The 27,822-nt window shown below is 33.4% G+C and overlaps 1 protein-coding gene across 2 annotated transcripts; it reads right to left on the reverse strand.

Annotated features, from left to right (window-relative positions):
- Positions 1–86: 86 nt before the first annotated feature.
- LOC128670729 (very long chain fatty acid elongase 7-like) lies at positions 87–26,056 on the reverse strand. Of its 2 annotated transcripts, none has more exons than XM_053746673.1 (6): positions 25,901–26,056; positions 7,875–8,012; positions 6,984–7,174; positions 6,480–6,560; positions 1,785–2,084; positions 87–1,333 (listed from the first exon to the last, which is right to left on the reverse strand). In XM_053746673.1, exons 2-6 carry the CDS (start codon positions 7,933–7,935, stop codon positions 1,037–1,039), a joined length of 930 nt encoding a protein of 309 aa, XP_053602648.1. In that variant the 5' UTR covers positions 7,936–8,012; positions 25,901–26,056; the 3' UTR covers positions 87–1,036. The 2 variants fall into 2 exon arrangements, with proteins under 2 accessions (XP_053602648.1, XP_053602649.1); XM_053746674.2 differs by lacking the exon at positions 25,901–26,056 and adding an exon at positions 8,742–8,902.
- Positions 26,057–27,822: the final 1,766 nt, after the last annotated feature.

Below are 27,822 nucleotides of genomic sequence, written 5' to 3' on the forward strand. Positions count from 1 at the left end.
ACCCCACTTCTTTTTATTTTTAATTAACCTTATTTTAAAAAAATCTAACATAGAGGTGTACCTAAGATCAAAAATAAACAAGTTAATACTTAACATATGTTTTTATTAATCAATAACTACAATATCCGTTATATACATGAAAATATCTAATAAAATTTATTGCAGAGAGTCCTGTATCTCGCTTTGGAAGAATCATTTATAATTTTTAAATTTCTACCTAATTAAAAGTTCTTATCACCTCTGCCTGAATATGGCAAGTGAATAAATTAAATTACATTAAAATACAACTTTATTACAACCCATTAAAATTAACTTAATTATCTGTACAAATCTTTGCTTAATTACAATCTTAAGCAAAATTGCATGGTAACGGTAACCGAATATCCACTGAATATCACCTAGATGGTAAAACTAACTCGATGTTAAGATAATTTGAATAATGATTTTGTTTTGAATGGTCTATTTATCTTGACACCTGACTCGTATTTCGTATAAATTTCGTAAAAATGATTCCATTTCATTTGCTATTTTAGGCATTTTAACGAAACCTATATATAACTATTTACATAGATCTCATACTTATTTGTGGTAACTTTCACGTACACCGGCAAAACTGCATACTTCATTATCTAGAAATTGTTCTCTATAAATATTTTAACGCTTACTAGAAGCCAATTCCAATTTAACACCAGACCGTTTCTAAATACCTATGCTTATTTCATCACTGATGTTCATCAAGAATGTCAGAATATGGCTCTGATGTTTCGAATTGTGCCATTACAAATTCGTAATCTTTATTAAAATTCTCAAACATAATGATATTTACATTGATATTTTAATGGCCTAAATTCATACAATGAATAACATCTGTTAATAAATCCTCTACCAATATTGCAATACACTTCAGCGCTGTCAATACCATCATAATATTTACAACTATGCAGTCAAATGTTATCGTTAAAATTCCATAATCTACCGTATTCATAGCAATATAATATAGGTATTTAACCCATATTTACTATGAAGAGTAAGTTCTTTAGTCGACTTTTTTGCCTTCGTTTTTATATCCATTTTTAATGCCATTAGTAGCTTTGTATTCATTTTTAATGTTTTCCATGACTTCTTTAGATTCATCAACATTTTTAACGTGGCCGTTTTCAAGTTTCCTTTTACTCTTGCTTTCGGGTTTGCCGTAAGCCTTGTAGTAGAAGTCGTAGAATAAGTAATAGAAGAAGATGGAGTTAGGCAGTGTGAACACGACGGACCACCGGGGGTACCCGCAGTCGTAGAAGAGCAGCTGAGAAGAATGCAGGAAAGCGATGCAGAACTGCAGCTAGAATAAGGAATTAAAAACAGGTTAATGTATGTAACTTATATTTTTACATATTAAACACTAGCGATCAATCCAGACTTCGCACAGGTTTCTCTAGAAATTGTGTTCCAACAGTGACGATATTATCTAAATCAGAAGAAGAATAATAGAAAATAATGACTAGTAATCATCGTTATTATCATAAATGTATGCTTAATATGAAGCAATGGCTTTTTATTGTGATGATGATGACAAAGATGGACAAACGCATATTTTATTGACATGTGTATCTAAAGCACACTATCTAGCAGTAGTATCTATTGAATCATTTTTTGTTTTAATTATTATGGATTCAAAATAATAAAAAACATACAACATATATATACTAATCTAATACATGGCGTTATTAAAATTTTATACTAAAAAAAATTACAATACCATCTATACATTTGTTTCTTTAAAATAAACATACCATTTGCAATGTCGTAATATACTTCTTCCAGACGAGATATTTATGTAGTTTCGGGCCCATTGCTGCTAGCATATAATATGTATACATGATGATATGTACAAATGAGTTGATGACCCCAATAAGGGTGCCATGTCCACCGGGGTAGTACTTGGTGGCTCCCCATGATATCATGGGCATCACGGTGTGGTGGTAGAGGTGCAGGAAGGTGATCTGTCGTTCTTTTTTCCTGATGACGAAGAAAACTGTGTCCAGAAGTTCCGATATCTTTGCTAGGAAGTATATGTACACTCCTCGAGCAACCTGGAAGTAAAATGTATTCATATAAAAAAGCAAGCTTGGGATTTGGCACTACCTCTGACCTCAGTGGCGCAGTAAAGTTCTTGCCACTGAACCGAGAGGTCCCGGGTTCCATCCCCGGTCGGGTCATGATGGAAAATGATCTGTTTCTGATTGGCTCGGGTCTTGGATGTTTATCTATATATGTATTTGTTATTAAATATAGTATCATTGTGTTAGTATCCCATAACACAAGTCTCGAACTAACTTTGGGGCTAGCTTAATCTGTGTGATTTGTCCTAATATATTTAATATATTTATAGTTTTGTAGTCAAAATTATAATGCGACTTATAGTTTTTTTCCAGCTGCAAGCTAGATAAATTATTCTAGATGCTTGGTGCTAAAATGTATTAGTTGAAACTGATCACAAAAATGAAACAAATGGGAGATTCTGATACGTATGCAATAACAACCATACGATTTTATCCCCAACTATTTAATCTAATGCAGAGCACAATTATGGTTGAATAATTACATAGTAAAAGAGTGCTATGTCGTGTTATGGTCAAGTAGTGAAAGTAGTAAAAGCTAATATTTGGCACTAATGGGTAGATACAGACTCAGCACGTTTTACAATTTTCATTCATCACTTGTTACAAAACTTTTGTTAAGAAATCACATAACAAAAGTGCATCACAATATTAATCTAAATCTATTATACCTAATACTAAAATCATATTATTTCAAGCTAAAAAATTACAACATAGATTTTATTATTTTCAAACATGGAAGTAATTGAGATAGATCTAGGATCGAAAGGGAAAACCGATTCATAATATCGCAAAATATGATTTTATCTAGTTACAACTTTATTACACAATTATTAGTATACTAATCAGCTAACCAAAAGGTCAAAAAATGTTCCTTTACTGGAATTAGATGGTGGTCCTAAAGACTGTAATATAAATCTCACATTCCCACATGTGGATACACATGAATCTCTAGTTTCTATAGACAAACATTCTGCCCAGTTTCCTCTTTACTTAAACGTTATATAACTAAAATACATCGCTTAGCACGATTACATGTGGTTTTAATAAGCCAGAAGTGGCAACAAAAGATTTAATCTGCGAAGAATAATTACATTTATATCTTCATGCTAGGAGTCTATTGAACGATTATTAATAACAGACATTAAAACTTTGACGTCTTCAGATTTAACACGTTGAACGCCATGACAGATAAACATGGTTAGCTCATTGAGCCACGGCGGACACCATGTGACCGCCAGTATGTCGGGTCCAGGGAGCCGCGTCGGACAAGGTGTGTCCGCATGCCCGCGATAACTTCAAAACCTTCTAGACGGCCGACGGACAGCGTTTTGACTGTTTTTACTAAGGAAAGTGATCCGCGCGGCCTCATAGTACAAACAGGTTACTTGGCAAAAGAAAACTAAAAAGGACTTAGAATTTCTGGGCTTTTGAAAATGTCAGTTCTAAAAATGACTACTCAAATGTTAATCGTTTTTGACACTATTATATAATATACAAAGATATATTTTTTGGGCGTTATGATGTGTTGTCTTTAGAATTATTTTACTAGCGTCAAGTACGTACCATATAAATTAATGGGTTCAGTAGGTAGTATTTAATAAAGAAGCCACTTTTATAAGGAAGTGCGCAGCTAAGAAGAGTTCACAGAGATATATAAACTCTTTGAAAATATATAAATTAAATAAAGTAATAATATTTTATATTTTAAATTATATTTATTTAAACCAGAGATCAATTTTAATCACATTTTTATAAAATAATGCTCGTAATGAACTTCTCAAACATCAGAGCTAACTATCAAATCAACAAAACGTAATAAGATGTTAGGTTTAAATTTCAGTTACTAATAAATCAATCTAAAACCTATGCCTTAATAAAACTGTACTGTATAAGAGCCGGTAAATTAAAAAATGACATATCCTTTTAGAAAAAGTAAAAGAAATCTAAACGTGTACTTTAAAAAAACAGATATTGCAGAAAACTGGATTTCCAGGACAAACGCTACAAAAAGTGTTCACTTTTTTGGTCTTATTGCGTGCTTCTAGACGACCCATATTTTTGACATTCATCTTGTAACATTCTCCACAGTTTCGTCTCGTTTTTCTGGATGGTCCGTCAAATTTTTCCAATACATGTTTCTTTCTTTTTTGTCTTGAAGTCGTTGGTTCACCTGATTGTTGTGTACTACAAAAAGATTTTAAAATAGCAATTCTGTATTGTACTATATTTATTTTTCTTTTATTTACTGACCGGTAAATAATATGACTATTGATGAGAGCTATATTCAGAAGCATATCCACTGCAATTTTTTTGTACCATCTTATTGATTTGCGCAATGGGGTCGAATAAGAAGCCATCTGGTCTGCTAAATCGACACCTCCTTTAGCCTTGTTATATTCCAACACGATTTGTGGCTTCCTCAAAACTTTTCCGCGTTTTGTAATCTCTACGAAGCGCACCGAGTGCTTCGTGGATAATACAAGAACATCGCGCTTATCCTTCCACTTCAATACAGTTATTCCATCTCTACTCTCTTCAGCGTAATAATGACCCCTCTTGAGTTTGGTGCTTATAACTTTTTTAGGAAGCCCCCGTCTATTTTTCCTAATGGTCCCAACAAGATGTGTTTGTTTATCTAAAAGTCTTCGTGCTAAATCAATACTAGTATACCAATTATCAGTGTGTAAAGTATGCCCCCTGTTAACATAGTCTTCACATAAATCCATAACGACGTTTGTAGGTGACGTGTTTGTAACATCGTTTTTACCAGCATAAACATTAATTTTATGGGTATATCCAGGAACTGAGCACAATTTAAATAATTTGATACCATACTTATGACGTTTATTTTTGTTGTACTGTCTGAATATAATTCTACCACGAAAAGGCACCATACTCTCATCGATGCAAATATCTTCATTTGCAATGAAATGCTGGCGAAAAGAGACATTCAAAATATTCATCAAATTTCTTACACGATGAAGGCGGTCGGATTTGTGTTCATCGTCATTTTCAGAAAAATGCATCATGCGAAGCAAAATTTCAAAGCGGTTACGTGACATAATAGTTCTGGGAAAAGGATGGCCGATAACTTCATCCTTAGACCAATAATCTGATAATTTTGGAAGCTTGACCACACCCATGAAAAGAAGCAAGCCAAAGAATTTTTTTATCTCATAAAAATTTGTTGGAACCCACTGTTTTATTCGTGCACCAGCAGAAGCTTCTGGGTTCTTGGTTATTTGTTCTATTGCGAATTTGTTAGTAGCAGAAACAATAAAATTTATCAAGTCATCAGAAACGAAAAGCGAAAAGAAATCAGCTGGAGACTTATTTTGCATTGTTGAACGAACAGAAAATGTTGGCCCAGAAATGTCAGTGAAAGGAATTAAACGCCTTTGTTTCCCTTTAGGAGGTCCCCATTCATTGCTATGGGTTTGACTGACCATGTCAGGTAAAATATTTTCTGAATCACTTGCCTCACTTTCTGAGCAAATAATGCGGCGGCGTCGACGTTTAGGTGGCTGCAATAGATCAATCTCCTCATCTTCAGAAGAAATGTGAAAACTTAAATTCAAGAGGCTTATTTCAATGTTCTCGATTTCATCTAAATCTTCTTGTGTCACTTCAAAATTTTCAAATTCTTCCATAGTGGGTAATAATAACAATTACACGTGCAACGGAACCCTAATTTTATAAAAATACGACATCACCTACTCTCACGCGATCGCAGTGGCAAATGAACGAGCAAAGCGTCGTATTGGAACCCGCGGGTGCGCAGACGGCGTGGCGCGGGGGGAGCCGACAGCGGGACCCGCGCGGCCCCCGCGCGACCACATACGGCTGAACGTTTGACTGGGCCGTGACGGACACTGCTGTCTGACATTTGGTTATTCGGAAAATAATTACGAAATACGTGTTTTTGTAAGTTGTCCATAATTATTTTGTTATTTCCTTACTATATTTGCAAAAAAACACCTCGATAATTTTTCAACAACTTTTGATTTATTGGTGTGGCTCCCGGCGAAAAGTACATGGCAGACACACGGTGTCCGTCATGGCGTTCAACGTGTTAAATACTAGGTACTACTAGTAATCAAAGTAAGAAAATTGAAATCTAATCACGATTAGAGTTTCCTTCATCATGCTAACTAGATTGATGTTTGAACAATAAATATGTTTTTTTTAAATATTGCAATTATTCAATCCTAGTCCTAACTCATCTGAAAATAAGTTTATTTGTTAGTTATCCTTGACACTTTGTCTGCTAAACAAATTGAGAACACGGAAAAGGACATACAGTAGTCGTAGTCGTCGTCGTAGTCCCAGAGCCCCGGGTTAATAAAAACAAATGCAAAAGCTTACCCTAATAGCTTCTGGGGATTGAGAAAAATCCACTGGCTGGCATTTCCAGCTATATGTTCTCAGCCAACCACCATCTAGACCCTATAAAAAAATTACATTAAAAAAAAATAAATATAACGCCCAATGAGTTACTTCGGCGTTTTGCTTTGAATTATAGTGATTATGTTATTTTAAAATTTCGCACGTAACAATGTCTAAGTTTTTATATTTTCATTAAAGTTTTTCTTTATTTTGATAGTTTTTAAATCTATAATTTATTTTTATATGTATAAATGTTTGTCACACAATAACATGTCACAATAAAAACAGAAGCCATTTGAGTTATTTCGTTAATGGGTGATGAAATCAGAAGCACAACCTTAATAACAAACAACATAACCTTAAGAAGCCTTCAGCACGAATGCTAAATTTTAAATATTTTTTAACATATGTGACAAAATGAAGAAGAATGGATTCTCGGAAGGCGTAAGGCTTCAAATAATAAAAGAAAAACTATCGACTAACCTCATGGAACAACCAACAGCTAACTAAAACCTGTACGAAGTTGTAAACAATGAGTGTCTTCTGCAATTGGAAGGGTTCTTTGTCTGCCATGTACCTGGGGCCCCATTTCAATGTGAACCATAAGTACAGTGCGATGATGGTCAAACCAGGTATTGGGCTCGAGATCAGGAACCAATCATTGGTTCTGGGATCTGGAATTGATAAATTTATTTATTTATTAATATATCTATAATACACAAAACAGATTACAATCACGAAAACAAATTTGGAGCTGTTCTAAATTGTAATCCAAAAATATATGACTAGTTATTATAAAAAATAAAAATTTGACTTAAGCTAGTGATGGCAACATATGTTATAAGACATGATTTGTGAAATGGGAGATAAAAATGAAAAATAATTTTGTGTTATAGAGGGTAATTTAAAATTTCAATCATAGAAAAAAGAATCATAAAAAAAAACTAAATAACAAAATTGAGAAAACCCCGACTCTTTGTTATCATCCTTTAATCTTTTAGAAAGACCTTATGGTTTCCAAACGGCTGAATTTTTCACACATTTTCCAAGCATATCTAAGAGCACTCGCGATTAAATTATCTTTCAAAAATTAAAAACAATTTCAAGATCGGTTCAACGGTTAAGCTTTAACAGATGCACAGATGCGTAAAACTAATAACTTTCCTCCTTCTGTCGTCGGGAGTTAACAGGCAACAACGAATACTGTTGTTGCCTAGAGGGTTGGCAACAGGCAGGCGGCCCGTTGTAAAATCACAGCCGAATCTTCAAAATCTTAAGGTTATTTTTTACACTAATCCCAAACTTCGTGGCGTCTAAACCTCGAAAGAAATCAGGTGCGGAGACGAGAGATTTGTATGCCAAATACAATCTTACCTGCTAATTCTGAGAATATATGGTTGTAAGTCTTTGCGAATGAATTGTTTGACAGCGACATCTTGCGTGCTTTTAATTTTCACAATGTTGATGTCATGAACCACTAAGCATTGTATACCTCGATGATCTGCTGATAACCTGAAATGAAATATATTGACCATTTCAGACTGCTTATAATAAATATTATAAAACTTGAATGGAAAATTATTTTATTAATACAATCACTTTTCCTTCGTTTCAATACATTTAATAAAAAATATCAGACAATACACAGAAATCACAATTTGGAAATCCGTCTTTTTTTCTTTATTTTTAAAATCAGCCTTGATTAAATGAACATACAATATACAAATATACTTCTATCAGCAACTATAAGTAGGGGCAAAAAGACTATATAAAAAAATATATTGTTTTTATTAGGATAAGGTTAGAGAAGAGAAGATAAGAGACTAACAACATCTATAATAGATCGTGGCTCTTAATGTCAGTAACGCAAAATCTACATTGAGCAAATCTGTGAAACCTTTATATTGATCTGTAGTTTCTCTTACATTTTGACCTCTGACATTTCATTCCAATGATAGGTAGTGTTACCTATGATCTTAATCAAATATTTAAAACTATACTATGAGAGGAAATAATTTCTATATTTTTATGGTTCAGTTAAATTTAAGAATATTGTAAACTGATAATATTTTATTCTATTAATAAGTAAACCATATTGAAAGAAGTAATCTAACATGAAATGAAAAAGGAACCGTTTACTAATTTTTCACAGATTCTCTTAGATATTTTTGGTATAAAGAATACTTTTATATGTCTCTAAAAATAATTATAGTAATTATCGTAACGTTCTTAAGTACATACCTTAAAAATGTACTACATGAACGAAAATTTTACGAAAATGGAAGACATGATTTTTAAGAGCTCAAAAGGTGCACAATAACTACCACATAACACTCCAATAATACAAGTTTGTTTAGAAGAGCGACACGTTCGCTCGCCACGGCGTCTGGCGCTGGACTGAGCAGTTCAGCGTTTGGGCTCTCCCGCTGCGGCAACTTGTACGGGAGGTGGGTGTTGGGAGACTATCACATGGTGTTCCAAAAATCATGCATTTTTCAATATAGGCACCATATTAGGCAGCGATGATATCATATCATCAAGTAAAACAAAAGTCTTGATATATAAAATCATTAGGTGCTTACTAATTGGGATATAAATGCTGAAATTGGAGTTCATATGGAAATCATAATTTATTAATCAACACTGCATGAAAGAGCGTAAAAGAAAGCTAAGGAACAAATATTGGAAATTCTTCTCTTATGGATGCGAAACAGGTGAAAGACGCAGAAGAAGCCGAAAGCAGAAACTAGTTTACATTGCAAAATAACTAATATAATATAATAATACAAATGAAGAATATGGTCACAATAGTTGTTCATGAACGATATGCGATTAGACTCTTACCAGAGTTTTTAATATTTTGTTAGTCACTTTTTGACAATTTTCGAACAAAAATCACTCAAATTTCAGTAATTAAAGTGATCTATATAAAAATAAAATCACTACCACGAACTTTGTGTTTATTTTATAACATTTTTTATAGTTTTATAGTTGAAAACAGCAGTTTATCGGATAATTCTCACTAGTTCCACTGGCAAATAGTTCCATGGAACAAGTAAGGTTTTTTTTTTAGTAGTTCCATTGACGCTTCAAAGTCAAGAGAATGATCCAGTTTATTCCTGTTTGTTTTATCGCAGCAACATGAAACTGCCTGTATATTTAGATGGGGGTTAGATACGTCAGAACCACCCTCTCTCCCAACCTCTGTTCACGCCTATCATGATATTCGAACAAGAATATATATATATTCAAGATGATTAATCATTATGCGACCAGACGTTTTGTGTAGATTGCAAGCTAGGTAAAATATTTGATCTAGTTAAAATATTTTTACACAAGCAATACTAATATAATAAATGCGAAAGTAAGTTTGTTTGTTACATCTTCACGCCCTATCTTTTCGACCAATCTTCTTGAAATTTTATATACATGTATTTTGAAGTACGGAGAAGGACACAGGGTATACCTATCCATTGTATACTCTATGTATATATTTGTATATAGGAAATCACGTGGGCGAAGCCGCGGGCAAAGGCTAGTTGATTATTTTTGACTGGCCGAATGTACCTGTTCTTACAAGTTCAATTTGATATGATTATTCTGTTATGAACTCAGCTGAAATTTTTGAATGCTGTGTAAATATGGTGACTTGCAAATAACTGATTGGGATAATTAACGCAGAGAAGAAACTAGTGAATGTAAAAAGTTTTGCAAGTTGGTCAGACAATAGTCACTTATAAGTATTTATTTATTTAATTTATTTATTTATATGTAGGTACGATTATACCAACTTAACATATAAGGTTCACTGCCATCTCACTATGCACAAGACGCAATATTTTGTAGTCATTAATGTGACTTTTCTAATGAAAGTTGTGAGCAAATCCATTAACTTGTCTGATCGTTAGCGTTCCAAGTACCGTAATTTTATGAGTGCTGTTGGGAACATAGAAAAGGGCACGAAATAGAGATCCATACTAACATTATAAATGCGAATGTTTGTCTGTTCCGCTTTCACGGCTTAACCACTGAACCGATTTTGATGATTTTGGTATGTATGTAGTGAAAGACACTCGTTCAAACATAGGATCCTTTTTTATAATCATTTCCCAATGACTATAATCGTAGAACTTCTTAAAGATACTCATCTAAATCATCCCACATCGGAAGGACTTTGGTGAGACACCAGGTTGATGGCCCGTAGTGCTGTATGGTGTGATACATACTAAACAATCTAATCATGCGAATTGCAAAGTCGATCAATTTATTTAAAACGTAAAAGATTTTTAATATTGATATGATAATAAGTTACGAAAGGTCCCTTAAGTAGGGACTAAATAAATTAACCGACTTAGTATTACATGAAAAACTGAGCTGCGAGACTTGGTTTTTTTTTACAGCATGTTTTTGATGGCATCTCACTTCTTTTTGTCATAAGTCGAATTTGTATGGAAAGTCGTTTTTTTTTTCATATTTCAACATATTCTCCTATGGGAATGTTGTTGGGTTTCGTGGTCTGAACACACCCTATTTCTATCCTATAATTATTCATTAACAAATGTAACTTTGTAATATCCTATTATTATATTATAAGGTTACATTAATGAATTTTGACGAAGTGTCAAATGTGACCTATTAAATTGGTCCTGCTTTAACAATCAAAACATGGAAGAACACTATATTGAAGATGTACGTATGAATACGCAAAAAAAGAAGTACAAAAAATATTACGGAAATAACTGGCGTCTTGTTGACCGCCAAGAGCTATTTACATAATGTTAGGAAAACATCAGTGCGTGACCCTTTTTAGGCTACTAAAAGCCCGACCGGGCTTCGCTCGGGTAAAACTATGATTAAATATGCCTAAAACTTTCTTTGGAATCACGCTCTCTATTAAAAATTCCCGCATCAAAAACTGCTAAGTAAAAAAAAATTAAAGATCTACTAAGCATGCCCTATGCCGCTGTCTGCGACAGCGGTAAGAGACAGCGGTAAGAAACAGCGGTAAGAGACAGCGGTAAGAGACAGCGGTAAGAGACAGCGGTAAGAGACAGCGGTAAGAGACAGCGGTAAGAGACAGCGGTAAGAGACAGCGGTAAGAGACAGCGGTAAGAGACAGCGGTAAGAGACAGCGGTAAGAGACTTTGTTTTATAATATGTAGTGATGTAATATATAGACAGGAAAGATAGTACAGCCATCAATTGGTTGAAAATTTTAGTGTTGATGTCAGACGAAAGGTTTTACCTAATACTTATGATTTTAAGCAAATACGATTTAGTTAATAGATCGATTCCAAGGTCGATAATCGATTTACTCGTTATTGCGCACTTACCGGCTCATTTTCTGTCTTTGACCACATTTTGAATTTCTAATATAGGCACATGAACACGTCATACAAAATATTGCAAATAAATGTCCTAAATTCATCAGTAAATCACCCAATTTCCAAATACTATAATCATACAAATAATTGTTACCTTAAATTGGCTTTTAACCTTCGTGACATTTAATTTATCACCGTTAACCAAAATAACTACACGTAACAAGCATTGTAACTACACTATAGGTGCACAATAAGCCAATTAAGACAATTTAATTAGCCATTTTTATGGCTTAATAGTCGAAAACAGCATTCAGTGAGAGTACGAGGGATTTCCGATCAGCGGCATTGGAAGTCGGTATTTAGGACAGTCAGTTGCAGTGTTGAAACTGCAGGTGTACAGCTGACTCATTCGACAATCGCCTTTATGACGATGCGCTTAAAGTCCATCGAAAGTGAAACTGAGAATTTTGTTGGCTTTGTGATATTCTACCAGTTTATAGATGCATCGAAATGTGCATTTGGTTGAAAATCGAATGCCCTTTGCTCCATAGACGTTCCAGTAGACTAATCGACTTCGACCAATTTGAATGACATCTAAACTGGACTATATAGCATGCAGTATCAACTCTTTGGATTTTAAAGCTTTATATGTATAGTATGAGTATATATATAGGTACCAGTTTGTTACAAAATTTCGCGATGGTCTTTTTGTATCGTTAACGAGACATGATTTTTTTAGTTAAACCCTAGCCGCTGACGTATCAATAATAATGATACAATCGAAAAGGCCAATGCTGCATATTTATTTTTTAATGCCTTAAAACTACACGTACCAAGAAATTTTAATTAAGCAAATGTTATAAAGGAGTAGGTAGTTAATGATAGGATATAAATAGTTGTTGTTTTTGTTTCACAAGCCGTTAATGTTTAGACCATTTAGATTTTGAGTTCTCGGACACTAACCGTCAATATCTTAGTGGTCTTAGGAAATCGTTGGGAAATATTTAACGCACGGCGACCGTGGGTTTAGGTTTTGGAGAACTCATGCCGTAAGATAGATGTATAGATACACTTAAATAACAGCAGATTTAAAAAATAATTATATACGCTTATGATATAAAGAAACTGGTACCAGGAATAGAAGAAAATTAAAGAAGAATAGAGAAAGTATTTATAGGATAACGTAAATGATGCAGAAATGCAAATGGAAGCGTTAAATGGAAGAAGTTAACATACAGTGCTGGCCCTACATGAGTAGGGAAAATATCAAGAAGAAGAAAAAATTAGAGAAACTCTCATAGCAAAATCTTATTTTTCACCATATTTAGACAAAAAAACACTTATTTACTAGACAACAATATAACACATTACACTAATAAAACTTTTATTTTATGAAATTATGAAAGACCTAAACGACACCAATGATAATGGATATTTTAGGAGCACCAATAACCAGAGATCATGCATGCAGAGAGTGATGAGTATAGAGAAAACAAGTCTTAATTGTCAGGATCGATCATAGGAAACAAGCGTAATCATAGGTATGTGTATTTGTATGCTATCTAAAAGCCGATGCCAAGTTCACGACTAAGGTAGGGAAGTTGCTAAACAAAACCAATTTAGTATTTATCCTTTTCGCTTTACAAAAATCGTGTCTAAGTTACCTTAGATAGCCTAGAATTGTGGTTTGCGGCCTCGTAAGGCTAACTCTAGCGTTTAGTGGTTTCAATAATTTGCTGTGTTGACTGTTGTGTGTGTTACTGACCTAAAATAAATGTATGTTTGTTCACTATGCACTTTTATACTTGCATTTGCATGATTAAGCCTGTTGTTATTATCATTTTAATTAAATATAATCGCGTATGTGTTGATTCATGTCGTCAAGGAAGATTTGCGTGCGAATGCTCCGACAGTTATGGATGCCGAGGACTGTGCGTATTAGAGAAGAAAAATTACTTCGACATTCTATTGCGCTAAAATAAAAGAGATATATAAAGAGACATAACAGTTATTTGTCACATTATTTTTACTTATTTACCTTTGCTGCTGATTTATTTAATTTGTTTATTGATTCACACAATGTAACAGTGTAGATATTAAACAAATACAAAACTAAAGAACTTCTTCTTTTAGTTGGGACTAATACTACTATCCATCCTATCCTAAGACTAATTCGATTACCTATCAAATATTCAAAATCAGATATCCGCGTAGGTATGTCTCAATTCTTTTCATTACTCGCAAACTGGTCAAGACGCGCTAAATTAATCTTCAAATAGTTCGCAATCATATGTGTGGTCGGCTAACGTAAAAACTTTTGTTGAAGTCAACATACTCGTAAAATATAGCCACGCTGGGCTTCATCGCTCAATTGCAACGAAAGAAACCTTGAAAACGCGTTCAGATGAAAGAGAGAGAAAATAATATATATCCATAATATTCATTATTTACAAATATGAATCTGCAACTATTTCCAAGAAGACTTGTATAGTAAAATGTAAGAAAACATACATACCACTATCTTATCGATTATTACTAACATAAATTCCGATATTTATGCCGCTAAAAGATTTTTTTTTTTATGAAAAGTGTACCAACTACTAGAAAACTAAACAGTACTTAATACTTTCGTGCTTGGATATCATATGACGGCAACACAGACGAGAATGTAACCTGTTCATCTTCTGTACAATCGAGTGTGTTATTTACTAAAACTGGTGTCAGATTTTATGCGAACCGCCTAAAGTCATTCGAGATGACTTTTACGACCTACATACCGCATCTAGTGACAAGAAAAGCACACTAGTAAACTTATACTGTCAACCAGTATGCAGGTTTCCTCGCGATGTTTTCCTTCGCCGGAAGCAAGTGCGATGATAGATGAAAACTACTATACATGAGTCAAATCGTTAAACAAACTCATGTGACACGAGTAGGATTCGAACTTGGGCACTTTCGATCACAGGCGGACGGTGTTAACCACTTGACCACCACCGCTTCAAGTATACATTGTAACCAGCTGTGATGCGACAGGATATTATTATTAATTATTATTTCAACACCACAAGCACTAATTAATATCACACGCGTAGTATTTAGTAGCGTTGCCGAACTATCGATAATGGAATAATCGATAGTTTTAATCGAAACAGGCCATACTGGCCATAATGTCGACAGCTATTTTGAAGAAATACTATTGGTATAATAAAATATTATTGATAATATCGAACCGTGATGACGGTTATAGTATCGATACTATCAACAAGATTGATTTGCAATATTAAATATAAATCTTATGTATACAATATTAATTATACTATTATTTTTTCTCAAACTATCGATCGATAGTATGTCGAAACGCTATAGATTATTGACTATCAAGCGGCAACACTAAATAGTATTTAGCATAGCCTGAATATTTCTGCGTCGCGGCGCCAAACACTTTGTTCCCGCCTGTGGATTAAAAGGTCCCAGGTTCACATCCTACTCGTTACACATGAATTTGCATACCAATCTGACTCATGTATAGTAGTTTTCATAGACCACCACCTGCTTTGGGTGAAGGGAAACATCGTGAGGAAACCTTAACACTGCGATGGATTATTAACTTATTTGTGAAATGGAGAGGGTAATGGAAAACCACTCCATTAATAATGCCAGGAAAGTTGTTGTGTACGTTTCATTCCACGTAATGCTCAACCATGAGAAAATACGATTATAAGAGAGATGTAATTTATTGGATGCGCTTTGTGGAATATAGACAGAAAATAATAATGTCGGGCCTGGCTATCGGTTCTACATAAATGGACCCGGCATTAAAATCAATAAATTTACCTATATAAACGTGCAACAGTATCCAAGACAATCCGTAATTTTCCTCTGATACTTATCATGATAAATTAAATAATCGATGAACCTTGTTCTTGTCAGTATATTTTTCATATCTGCCTGTCTTTAACCGTCGATCTCATCAAGCATGTAAACAATATTGTCACTGTCACGATCACACTTGGGCATATATTATACGTCAGTCATCCGCACATAAACTCAACCCAGATATTGCAAATACGCCAGTATTATCATGAAATATACTTCAATGCGAACAGTTCGCAAAATTTTATTGTGGTAAATTAAAGGTCTCATACAAACTACAGAATGTTCACTCAATCGCATCGGCAAAATCCGGCAATGTCGGCTACACACTATCGCTAAACTAAGATCAGTTTCAACGATAGTGTGTAACAGACATTAGCACATGTTTGTCTCTAAGTTGCAGTAAGTCCTGTGTGGAGAGGTTGCAACATATGAACTCAGGATTAGCAATGTTATAAACCTGTTTACTTGTTTGGTGTATGTCGGAAACTTGCCTTGAATGTCTAAAATTCTACAAACATATCAATACATACCGTGAAAGAAGAATATCTAGAGATACAGTATCACGTCTTTATCTCTTATCGGGAAAACAAAGCCAAGAATTGCGAAAATTTACCACATTTACTTATTTGTATTTTTTATATTAAATTTTGAGTGCGTTTAACCGTGTCAAAAAATATAGCATTATTATTATATATGCATTTATTTTTTGATATAAATCATGATCCCCGATTAGTTAATCGAGGCGAATCTTTGCATTTATTACGGATTGACAATGCTATTACGCTCATTACGCTGTTTGGCGTCGTCTTGTCATTTTAGTGGTGGCGCCACTTTCATTTTAAATAAGAAATTTTCATTCTAAAAAAAATCTGCTTGGAAGGAGAAGCAACTGGCGCATTCTTTTTATATTATTTTGCTTCCAGACCAATATGAAGGACTATAGATAAGGTGAAGGTAGAAAAGGTTAAAGGAGTACATATAAAATATATAAAAATATAGGGACGAACAAATAAATATATAGGGACGAATCACGCAGATTGAGTTAACCCTAAAATAAATTAAAGACTTAACACTGGGAAACTAACTCAACGATACTATATTTTATAACATATTCAATTATATAGATATAAGACCAAAGTCTAAATCTGAAAATATCACTTTGCATTATGAACTGCCCGAGGATCGAATCTGGGACCTCCATGCATTGTAGCATTCCGGTATGATGACCCTTAGGTCACGGAGAATATGATCGGAGGTGATATTGTTGTCAAAAGTTCTATGTATGGATAACAATCGTTATTTATGTAATACTCTACCATTCTTATATGTGTAAGTATCTAATAGATACTAAACAGACACATTCAGTGTTACGTCAGTAAAATTCAGTGGTGATAATATGTAAAATAAATTGAATATAACTATTTCATAAGTGAAAGTATTAACTTTTTGACAACCAAACCGAATTTGTCAATGGAAAAATATTGTTATTATACTTTTTTCATGCATTTTGAATATTTTTACAGCAATATTGAAAAATTATAAGTGTCTTATACGATAAGTTATATACTGGAACATCCAAACACATGTTTACAAAATAACCAACCTGTCTACTGAATAACAATAATAATAACGTTTATGATAGAACCTATCCATGACTTGTCTGATAAGCAATTGATTATAGGTACCTACTATACTAATGACTTTCAATTATTAAAAGCCATAAATACAACCACACAACTATAGCACTGATATTTCAATTACCTAAGGGTGGAATATATTTCATTGGCAGTTTAGGCAAAGTCAGTTAAATTAGTTGGCAGTTAGGTAAAGTTCACAACATCAAAAACGATCAGGCAACTGGATCCATTTAATTATTTCTCACACTTGACATTAACATGACATTGCAAATTAATGAACAAACAAAAAAGGGTGTAGTTGCGTAATAAAAATTATTTATAGATAAGTTGAAAACTGCCATAAATCTATCAACATGTATCTACGATGTGGGTCGGAGGGAGAGGCATAGCATACACTTCGCTTTTTCTTGCGAAATCGCTTTAAAGATCATTTTTCAATGACATGCCTTTAGTGCGGTGCGACAGTGGCTATAAAGAAGATTTTAATGACATTAGAGGTCAATTTTCCACATGCCTATAATGTGTGCAAAAAAATCTAGTGACATAACATATAACCCTAACTTCCGATCGCATTATTGTTAGAAAGTCCTATCATCTTATATAATACATATTTCTATGTATTTGCGAGTATGAACAGTGCGACATATCACACGTACAAAAACGATGGACGGTTTATTTATGAAAATAACACAGGTTACACTACGGGAGTGCCGGCAGAAATGTTAAAGTGAATATTAACGTTGTGCATTTTTGACGTCGCGAGTTCAACATTTTTTATCCATTACAAAAAGTGCACAACGTCACTAAAGAAGTTTTCACTTCAAAAACACTTAAGTACCAGGTTGCCAGCCCGTCGACTAAGAAAATAATCTCGCCTAGTTTATATACGAGTATTATAGCTCTTTCCCTTGATTTATTTTACAATCTGCTCGTGAGACGTAGCACCTGATACAATTCTATCTTCAGATAAAAAATCTGTATTTTGAACCATTTCAAGACCTGGAAAACATGAAACGAATGTTCATTATGGTTTTTCCTTAGACTGTGAATGTGATGTACGAGAACATTTATCGTTAACCTTAACGATAAATGTTTGTTATTATTCCGTGTCTTTTTCATGACTATTTCCCAACTTACATATTGTCATTATTGTAGGTATATATTTAATTCTATTTCATGCTGTCACTATCCAATTAACTAGATGCTTACTCCCTTCTTACTCCTACCTGAATTATTTTTAAATTTAATTAGACATTTAACAAATTTTATTCATGTTTTTACTACAAGTATGCTGGAAGCGGTTAAATATGTGTAACTAAAAAATTAGAAGCGGTGGTGGTGTAATGGTTAAGACGCCCGCCTGTGGATCGAAAGAACCTAGGTTCGAATCCTACTTGTGCCACATGAGTTTGTATACCAATCTGACTCACGTATAGTAGTTTTTATCGTCCACCACTTGCTTCCGGTGAAGGAAAACTTCGTGAGGAAACCTGCACACTGGTTGATTCTTATTAACTTGTGTGTGAAATGGAAAAGGCAATGGCAAACCACTCCATTAATAATGCCAAGAAAGTTGTTGTGTGTGTTTCATTCTACGTAATAACCACGACCCTCAGCCATGAGGAATATGACTATGAAGAAGAAGAAATTAGAATATTTTATTCATACAGATAATTTCTTTTTTTTTTGCTTTTTGACCATCCTACCTTTGACCATCCCAACGCAATCTCCTCTTGACATCCATTTGTGAATTAGTATTTACCCTCATACATCGCTGATGCTCCTTAAAAATTAAGCTATATTGATATCTAACGTCATCGTCAAGTCGAGATCTAACTATATAGAAGTACACTGTAACACCACAACGACACCATGCGTGACGCAACACGCGACATGCTCACCGAAGCGAAGTAAGTGACTACTCAAATCAGTATATTGACACACGCTGTGAGCAATTAGCTTCATAATTGATCTGGCCCCGTGGTCAAGCGTTTGCGCGCATCTTAACCCTTTCATATAGTATTCGTTTCAAAACGGAAATAGAGAAATAATACGGAAATGTATGTCATGTTTATCAAACATTTTTTTAAAGAATTATATACACAGACATGTAGGTATGAGGTAAAATTTTAAGTGAGAATAGAGCTACTGAGATACGGTCTCATTTAGTCTTATCCTGGAGATAAGCGATCTGCGATCTGCGATTAAGCGAACCTGTAGAATAAAGTTTTTTGCGAAAAATGAACTTAGATATAAGCCAATAATTCAATTGAGCTAGATGATTCTTTATCTAAAGTTAATTGGGAAACATCAAATTATTACATTATTAAAATACCAATACATAAAATATAGCCGATAACTACAATGAAGTTAATTTAAATTTGTATGTAAAAATATTATCTATTTACACATCCAATAATACCGGAATTATAGTTAAATAATGACAGTGAATTGCCTAATACCATCAATGGAGAGCAAATATTTATTTTGCTGTTCTCAAAATATATTATTAGCATTACACACTATATTACGTATGAGTGTGTCAGCGTTTGCTTGTTTTACACATACACAAGTGTAACATAGTGAGTGTCCTGTTTAAATTGCGCATAATGGGCAATTGTTGTTAAACAATTCAACAATTTGGGCCAAATATCAAAATAAAAAAAATAAAACACAATAAAGGTACGAAGCTCCGTATTCTTCATTTCATATTGCTAAAACTCAAAATACCTGACAATTATCTTTCATTATGCAACAGCAACAACATTTATCTCATGTCGAAACCAATGAAAAATGATCTTTAAAACGATTAGTTAAGAATCAAATTATGAAGTCAAAAAGTTGAAAACGTCGCGTGTTCTGATGACATTGTCCGGCTTCCATCATAATAAGTAGGTAACGAAATTGTTATGGTATCAATACAATAGGTCAATATCATAGTCGGCCGGTAATATTTTTCTTCGAAACCTTAGTACCACAAGTAAGTATGGTGGCATGATATTTACCTAACGTTAATGTTTAAACTTTTGTAGGTAAGAAATGTATGGAATTTATTTCGTAATGTTTTGCCGGAATTTGGTTTTACCATGTTTCTAAAACAAATGATATTTAAATAAATTTAAAGCAAGAATTCGTAGATTTGGAAGAAAAAATTGAAATCAATATAAGTATATATCAATCCCGAGAGCGTCATAATTAGCTATTGATCAGATTGGAGGAAAGAAACAACCTAGGTATGCCGACTCCATAGTAAAGTCAGTACCTGCAATACAGAGACGTCCTGAAGCATAATCTTACCGCATGTAACATTGCTGCGCTTATCTGGGAATAATAACTCTTCACATAGGTACATATACTTAGATGAATGAAATTAGCATTAATAAACAGCAATCACATATTACAACACATATTAAGTACATATTGCAACGGCATTTCTATGTTAATACGAATACAATATGCCTACTAAAACATTAGTCTTACGTGTTGTTTACCAAAGGATCTTTCTAGATTGTTCGAATCTATCGATCATCATCATCAGAAATGCTAATGTGACACATACGTAAATTTATTATTACATCTCAATCAGTAGGTATCAATCAATTTAAACTATGGGTAGTCGGAAGAGTATGCTATACTGAAAAGTATTTACGCAGATATATACGATTTTAATGAAAAAGTACGTAATCAATTATAGAATTGAGCCGAGAAATATAATGTTTAACTTACACTACACCATAAAACTCCATCAAGAATCCAATATGATATTAAATAAAAGCTAAATAGGAAAAAGGGAAATCATAAATAGCTTACTTTCGTGGACCAAAACGCGTCACCCAATAAAATGTGACTATACTATAAATAAAACCTAAATTAAACTTACAACAACAGAAACACATCTCCGAAGAGTTACTGGCATCATTTCATCTGTTAGAAAAAAGCTAACGATTTCCAAACGTATGAACACAGAATTTCCCAATACACACTCTCGCTCACACAACAAAAAACGACAGCTATGGCCGTTTTGCCAAAGATCTATTTCAATTAGATATATCTAAAGCTTTTTTCTTCTTTTTGTTGATCTATGATCTAAAACAATTGCAACATAATATCATAGAGCACAAACTTTCTTTTAACAAACGTTACAATTTTTAGGCAATTTACCTACATTTCTTCGACTTTCACATGTGTGAATTTGATGGAAACGTCGAAATATGCCTTTTATCAGCTAGATGCATCAGTGGTTTCAAAAAATGTAGTTATGCCAACTTTCTTGATTTTACGATCCAATATTGTTATATTGCAGCCTACTCAATTGGCTTTAGGTACAAGACGTGAAGTTCAGTGAGTACAAATTAGAGAAAAAATATTAAGTATCTTCTTTCAGTAATTATTGGTAACTAAATAGGCTACAAGAGGAAGATAATCTCACTAAAATCAAGTTATATATGGTTTATTTAAGAAAACATATACAACTTGTATTGATTAAATGGTTGCTGTCAAAATGTAAAGATATTCAATCGGTCAAAACAAACATAGTGTAATGAGGAGTCAAGATTCTTATATGGAAATGTAGCAATATGAGTAAAGATAAGGATGACGATGTTAGCAGTACGTAATAAAACGCAAATAATAAAATGCATCCACTGTTACGTTCTTGAGCCTCTAATTGCATTTGAGCAAATTCATATCGCAATGTCTACCTAATCAGATCAATCCAATTATAATGTCCGGAGTAATCATATGAACGTCATGAATATTCACATCATAATGACCGTCATCTTGACGAAAATCGCACATTTGTTGCTAAATGACAAAGAAATTTCTGCAATCCTGTCGTGTTCCTCAAACCTTTTGCTGTCGTCAGTCAACCGTATACGAATACAATAAACAGATAATTGACGTTTAAAAATGTTACATACTTGGAAAATAATATTTTTATTGATTTCCCTCATACCACTTGCATCTACTGTCACGGATCCATCAAGACCAATTGACATTTTATACTTTTTTTGATTCATTGCGCTGTTGGATCTGAGGTCCTTATTGATTTATCGATGTAGTATTTTCTTAACTAATTTATTGCTCGATTTATTTAGGTACCTACCTATCTTTCGTACCTATCGACATCTCTATCAACAACAATGTTCTACTGAATTCATTAACTTCGACACACAGCTATGATTTTATTATTTTCATATAAAGTACTACGTAATGAGCAACATCCTACTCTCACATATGTAATACTGATTTCGCTGACCGCTTCCTCATCCTCAGGTTGCGCGTCCTGAGGATGTTCCAATTGTGAGGAAATATTGCGTTCTTCAGCGTCAAGGTCCTTTTCCGATAATTTTTTTTCACTAACAGATACTTCGCATGTGTTAATTTCATTTTTAATACAATTTTAGTTTAAACAAAAACCCAATTTCGAAAACAAACAATTGAGAGATACAATCATTACACGAAATTAGAGAGCACATCATCTTAGCGTGTGTCGTTGTAACACTTCGCATCCAAAATTATATCGAAAAAAATAACAGTATTAGAAAAAGTAATCTGATAGAACAATATCAGATAGAACAGCTCAGCAGTAGACTTTAGACATAACTAAAGGCTGGTGGAAATTTACTGCTGAGGGCTGAAAGTCCAAGATTGAAAAACATTTGGAAATATTTTATTAAATAAATAAATATATTAGGACAAATCACACAGATTGAGCTAGCCCCAAAGTAAGTTCGAGACTTGTGTTATGGGATACTAACTCAACGATATTATATTTCATAACAAATACATATATAGATAAACATTCAAGACCCGAGTCAATCAGAAAAAGATCATTTTCCATCATGACCCGATCGGGAATCGAACCCTCAGCTCTCGGTTCAGTGGCAAGAACTTTACAATGCGACACCGAGGTCGTCAATTATTGATTGCCCAAAAACTAATTTTAAAAAAAACGAAACAAAAAAAATGTTCTTCTGAGAAATACACCGAAACCGATCGGTATCCGAACACTACTAATTTAAAGTCACCATGCATAATTGGCTAGTTGACTGGGTAAAAAATTAAATACATAAACATATTGAAATAATCGAACGAAACAATTAAACTTCACTTTTATTCATTCTTTTAAATATGATTTACTATTTATTATTGTTTTGATGAAACTTTGTGACATCACAAGACATTAAAACTTTTATCTTTGGCATTAGAAAAACAATCTGATTTCCCTTTGGAGTTGGAAAATAGTCTATGGTACAACTTTGGTGATGACGACGTGCTTTGTATTGTGGCGACACTGATAATCTAAAACGGCTTTCCAATGTCATTAGTGAAATAGTGTATCAAAACTTAAAATTAGTTCCGCTATGCACTAACCGTTAGTACACACAAATAGTTCAACGTTTACGTATCAAAATATTCCTTCATACTCATGAACTATTTTAAGTCTGATAAATATAATTTTTTACTTTTGAAGTAGCGGGGGATTTTAAATTTCAAAAACAGAGCTTGGGCAACTGGGACCGCAGGTTATTGCGGTCCCAGTCGCCCAATGACCCGTGTTTAGATATCATCAAAAAATGGTATGTTTTTATTTCTATTCAATTTTAAACTCGTTGCACCGTTTTCTTTTATTTCTTTATTTCTCTAAAAACGTACTGAAACGTACAAAAGACGACCTAAGTCGTACAAAGACGACAAAAAATTGTGGGCCATTGAAAATAATTAACTTTTTCACACCACAAAACATGAAGTTTTAAAAAGGAACCGTTCGATTCCGCCGTGACCATTAAAATATCGTTACTGTAACCAGGTGTCCTAGGTGAGTGACAAACGCGACAAGAAAGTGCGACTCGGTGTTGATATCAAAAATTTATGATTATGTTTACTTAACATCATACCAGAAAATACTCACAAGCGAGTGAGTTCTGACTGATAACTAAAGATGTCAACGACCATGTGACGAAAAAGTAGAATAGCGTTCCATGGGCTCCAACACTTAATACAACGTTATGTTACGCAACTGAGGAGGTAACCGAGAAAACGTTGAACTTAGGTGAGAGAGAAAGACATTTGGCCTATTTTCTGCTTTTCATAATTGGCTTCAAAAAAGGAAATTTTGTTGTCGACCTCTCTCTAACTCAAGTAATGTCAAGTCGTTTTATGTAGCATTCGGTCGCTCACATAGGACTAAGTGCTCCAATTCATGTGCGCTTCTTGTTGCATTGATTTTGAGACTGATTTTTGATCTCCATTCACAAAAAGGGCGTACTTTCTCGATCGCATTTCGTTTAATGACAATAAAAATTGCTTTCTCCTTTTATCATGAACTAAAATTGCTGACTGTTGAAGATCAGTGATGTCGTGTATGTGTGTGCAATGTGTGTATAGGTACGTTCTTTTGTACTATAAAGTATTTTATATTGTATAAGTTAGGCTAATGCTGATATTTTTATAACTATGGCAGAAACAAGACAAAAAGTTGACTATTAGGTAAGCTATTTAGCTATATATTCAATTCAATTATTAGAAAATATGTCTGGTTATCTCATCTAAAGCCTATAAAAATGTATTTTATTTTGTGTTACAATCGTTCAACGTGTTTTAACTGAACCACTGCAGAGGCGTGGGTTCGATTCCCAGTATCGTATTAGTTAATCATTATCGATAGTTAATCATTATCGATATACAATAACATTATATATATATATATATATATATATATATATATATATATATATATATATATATGAATAATTTTGATACATTACCATTGCATTGCATTTATTTACTCGTAAACTAGTAATTGCATAATAAATAGTAGACGTAATTATACCTAAGGGTGGGTTGCACCAGTCAACTTTGACCTTAACTTTAACCTGCGCGCCGCTAATGTTTAGATAAAATGGTGTACTTTGCGTTTTAAAGTTAACATCAAAGTTGACTTTAGAGGATTTATGACAGAATTATATTATTACAACATAATGAAGCCTTTGTTAAATAAATACAAAAATAGGGCAATTAATATGGCATACGTTGACGGCTTAATTGACATAATAATTATTAGGGTAATTTAACAGAAATATTGGAAGGATAGTTAATATTTGAATTATATTAAAAAAAAAAATTTTAAAAAATGAGAATTTCTTTGTTCATTTTTCTTACAATAAATCGATTGAAGGAATAATAAGTTATCTCCAATCACGTTCGTAATAAATGTATTTAATTATCTTTCTAATAAAATATTGGATGCCGATGATGAAATTATAAAGATATAGAATCAATAATTAATTAGTAATAAAATAACCGGCAGTAATTTACATAATAATTCCTCAAGATAGGACAAAGTATATGCAGTTTTCCTCAGTGATACAACAGCGATATATCACCGTATAACAAGATAATGACTGTTGCAAAAGTTCTGTCTTGCACGCACTTCGTAAAAGGATTGGCAGGTAGAGCCTCAATTTTACCAATAAGCGAATTGCTCAACTAGATAAATACTACGTAAGGACTTTCCATTAACACATCCATGCATAATAAATAATAATTTTAAAAAACTAACCTTTTCTCTGTGGACAGTTTTTTTTGGCAAGTTCGATTTTCAAAAAAAGTTCGTTAAATTAAACAATCGCGGTTAAATATTATTATTTTTGAAATGAGAACACGTGTAATCGGCACGGTTGTCGGGTTGCAACTGCAGACCGTATAGTGGATCATGCAGACGCGTCGAAGCCTTTGGATGAATGGCTGTCATGCCTTCCATTGAAACAACACATAGAATAACGTTGTACAGAAATAAAGCATCTAGAAATTGTAACTTTTTTAAGGGAAATAACTTTTTCTATTCTAGTCTAAGCTACTCAACCGGTTTCTGAAATACTTCACCTTTGGGAAGCTACATTTTTCACGTCGTATGTTACTTTTATTTTCGCACGACGCAGCTACTAAAATATAGTGTACCTAATCAGATTTATTTCATGTAAATATAATGAATAATTTTACAACTAACCAAACTCAGACAAAACATGTTATGAACTGTGACAACCAGTCTTGTAGTTTTAGAATATTTTGTAATTGGTAGGTAGGAAGGTTAAGGAGAATAATTTATTACGGTTTAACTCGAGCGAAGCCGGGCGAGCTGCTAATAAATAAATAGACATAATGTAAGACTGAGCCAATCCACTCTCTATCTCCACTGTCGCATATTTATTATTATTATTAATTAATAACTAGTTATTCTGAAGTTGATTTTTAGTTAACAAGTTGCCACAATCAATACATATAATAAAATTAAAGAAAGGCCAAATTTGTACATTGGATATTTTTTTAATTTTTCATGGAATATACTCAGTTACTGATATAGATGACGAAAATATAGTTTTGGAAATTTTTGTCTGTCTGTCTGTCTGTTTGAACGCGCATCACTCGAAATGTACTGGACCGATTTGCTTGAAATTTGGTATGTAGGTACATTATATACGGGGTTAACATCTAAGATACATTTCATCCCGATAAATGGTCAGGTTCCCGTTGGATAATTGAAAAACTAATTATGAATCAAAAATGCCTCAGAATCCCGGGTTAACATCTTATAGACATTTAATCCCGGAAAATGAGGAGGGTCTTGTAGGAAAATTAGATATATTTCATCCCGGTAAATACGCGATAAAAAATTACTGAGATTTTGCTATGAAATTCACGCGGGCGAAGCCGCGGGCAATAGCTAGTTTCTTAATAAAATGGCAGCCATCAGCACATCATCTTTGTCGTAAATTGTTACTACAATTTATGTAATGGAAAACTATAATAGTATCTAATATAGCTTAATTGTACGCAGTATTTATTTTTGTTTCGCGATGAATTAAATGAAGTTAATCAAAATGTAATGGCGACGCTCGTGAGCAGGGAGCGATCAAACTTTGCTTCCAATTTTCGACATTTTGTAAAAATATGAAAAGTAACTGGTCGCAGTTAATACACGTTGCTTTGAGGTGTCATCACTGTACCTAATACTTTAGTGCAAGTATAGCATACATCAACATAAAAAAGTGCTTAATGAAGTATATAGATTACTAGCTGCACCCCGGGACTTCGCACACGTAGGAATTTCGAGATAAAAAGTACCCTGTATTTTATTCCAGGTAATATTCTACCCGTATACCAAATTTCATAACAATCCGTCCTGTAGATTTAGCGTTTTTGCGTGAAAGTGTAACAAATATACATACACACACATATCCTCACATACTTTCGCATTTATAATATTAGTAATCCTACTTCTACTTAAACTGGTCTATCCAGAACAGTTCATTATTTACCTAGTAAAATTGTACGATATTGTGCACAGTACCTACATAATTATATATCTCAAATTGAACAATTATATATGCAATGTTGAAAATTAAACTTTAAACTACCATAGTTTAGATATATATAGGTAGCATCAATTGTTAATTTTAGTCACGGTCGCTTAAATTTAGGTAC

The sequence above is a fragment of the Plodia interpunctella genome, chromosome 6, assembly GCF_027563975.2.
Source record: "Plodia interpunctella isolate USDA-ARS_2022_Savannah chromosome 6, ilPloInte3.2, whole genome shotgun sequence".
NCBI classification, from domain to species: Eukaryota; Metazoa; Arthropoda; class Insecta; order Lepidoptera; family Pyralidae; genus Plodia; species Plodia interpunctella.

Bases quoted from the DNA above. Each gene is read 5' to 3' on its own strand.
- LOC128670729 (XM_053746673.1), bottom strand. From the start codon at position 7,935: ATGTCGCTGTCAAACAATTCATTCGCAAAGACTTACAACCATATATTC. The intron at 7,175-7,874 runs GTAAGATTGTAT...TATCAATTCCAG, and splicing joins TATATTCTCAGAATTAGCAG to ATCCCAGAACCAATGATTGG. The intron at 6,561-6,983 runs GTTAGTCGATAG...ATTTTTTTATAG, and splicing joins GCTGTTGGTTGTTCCATGAG to GGTCTAGATGGTGGTTGGCT.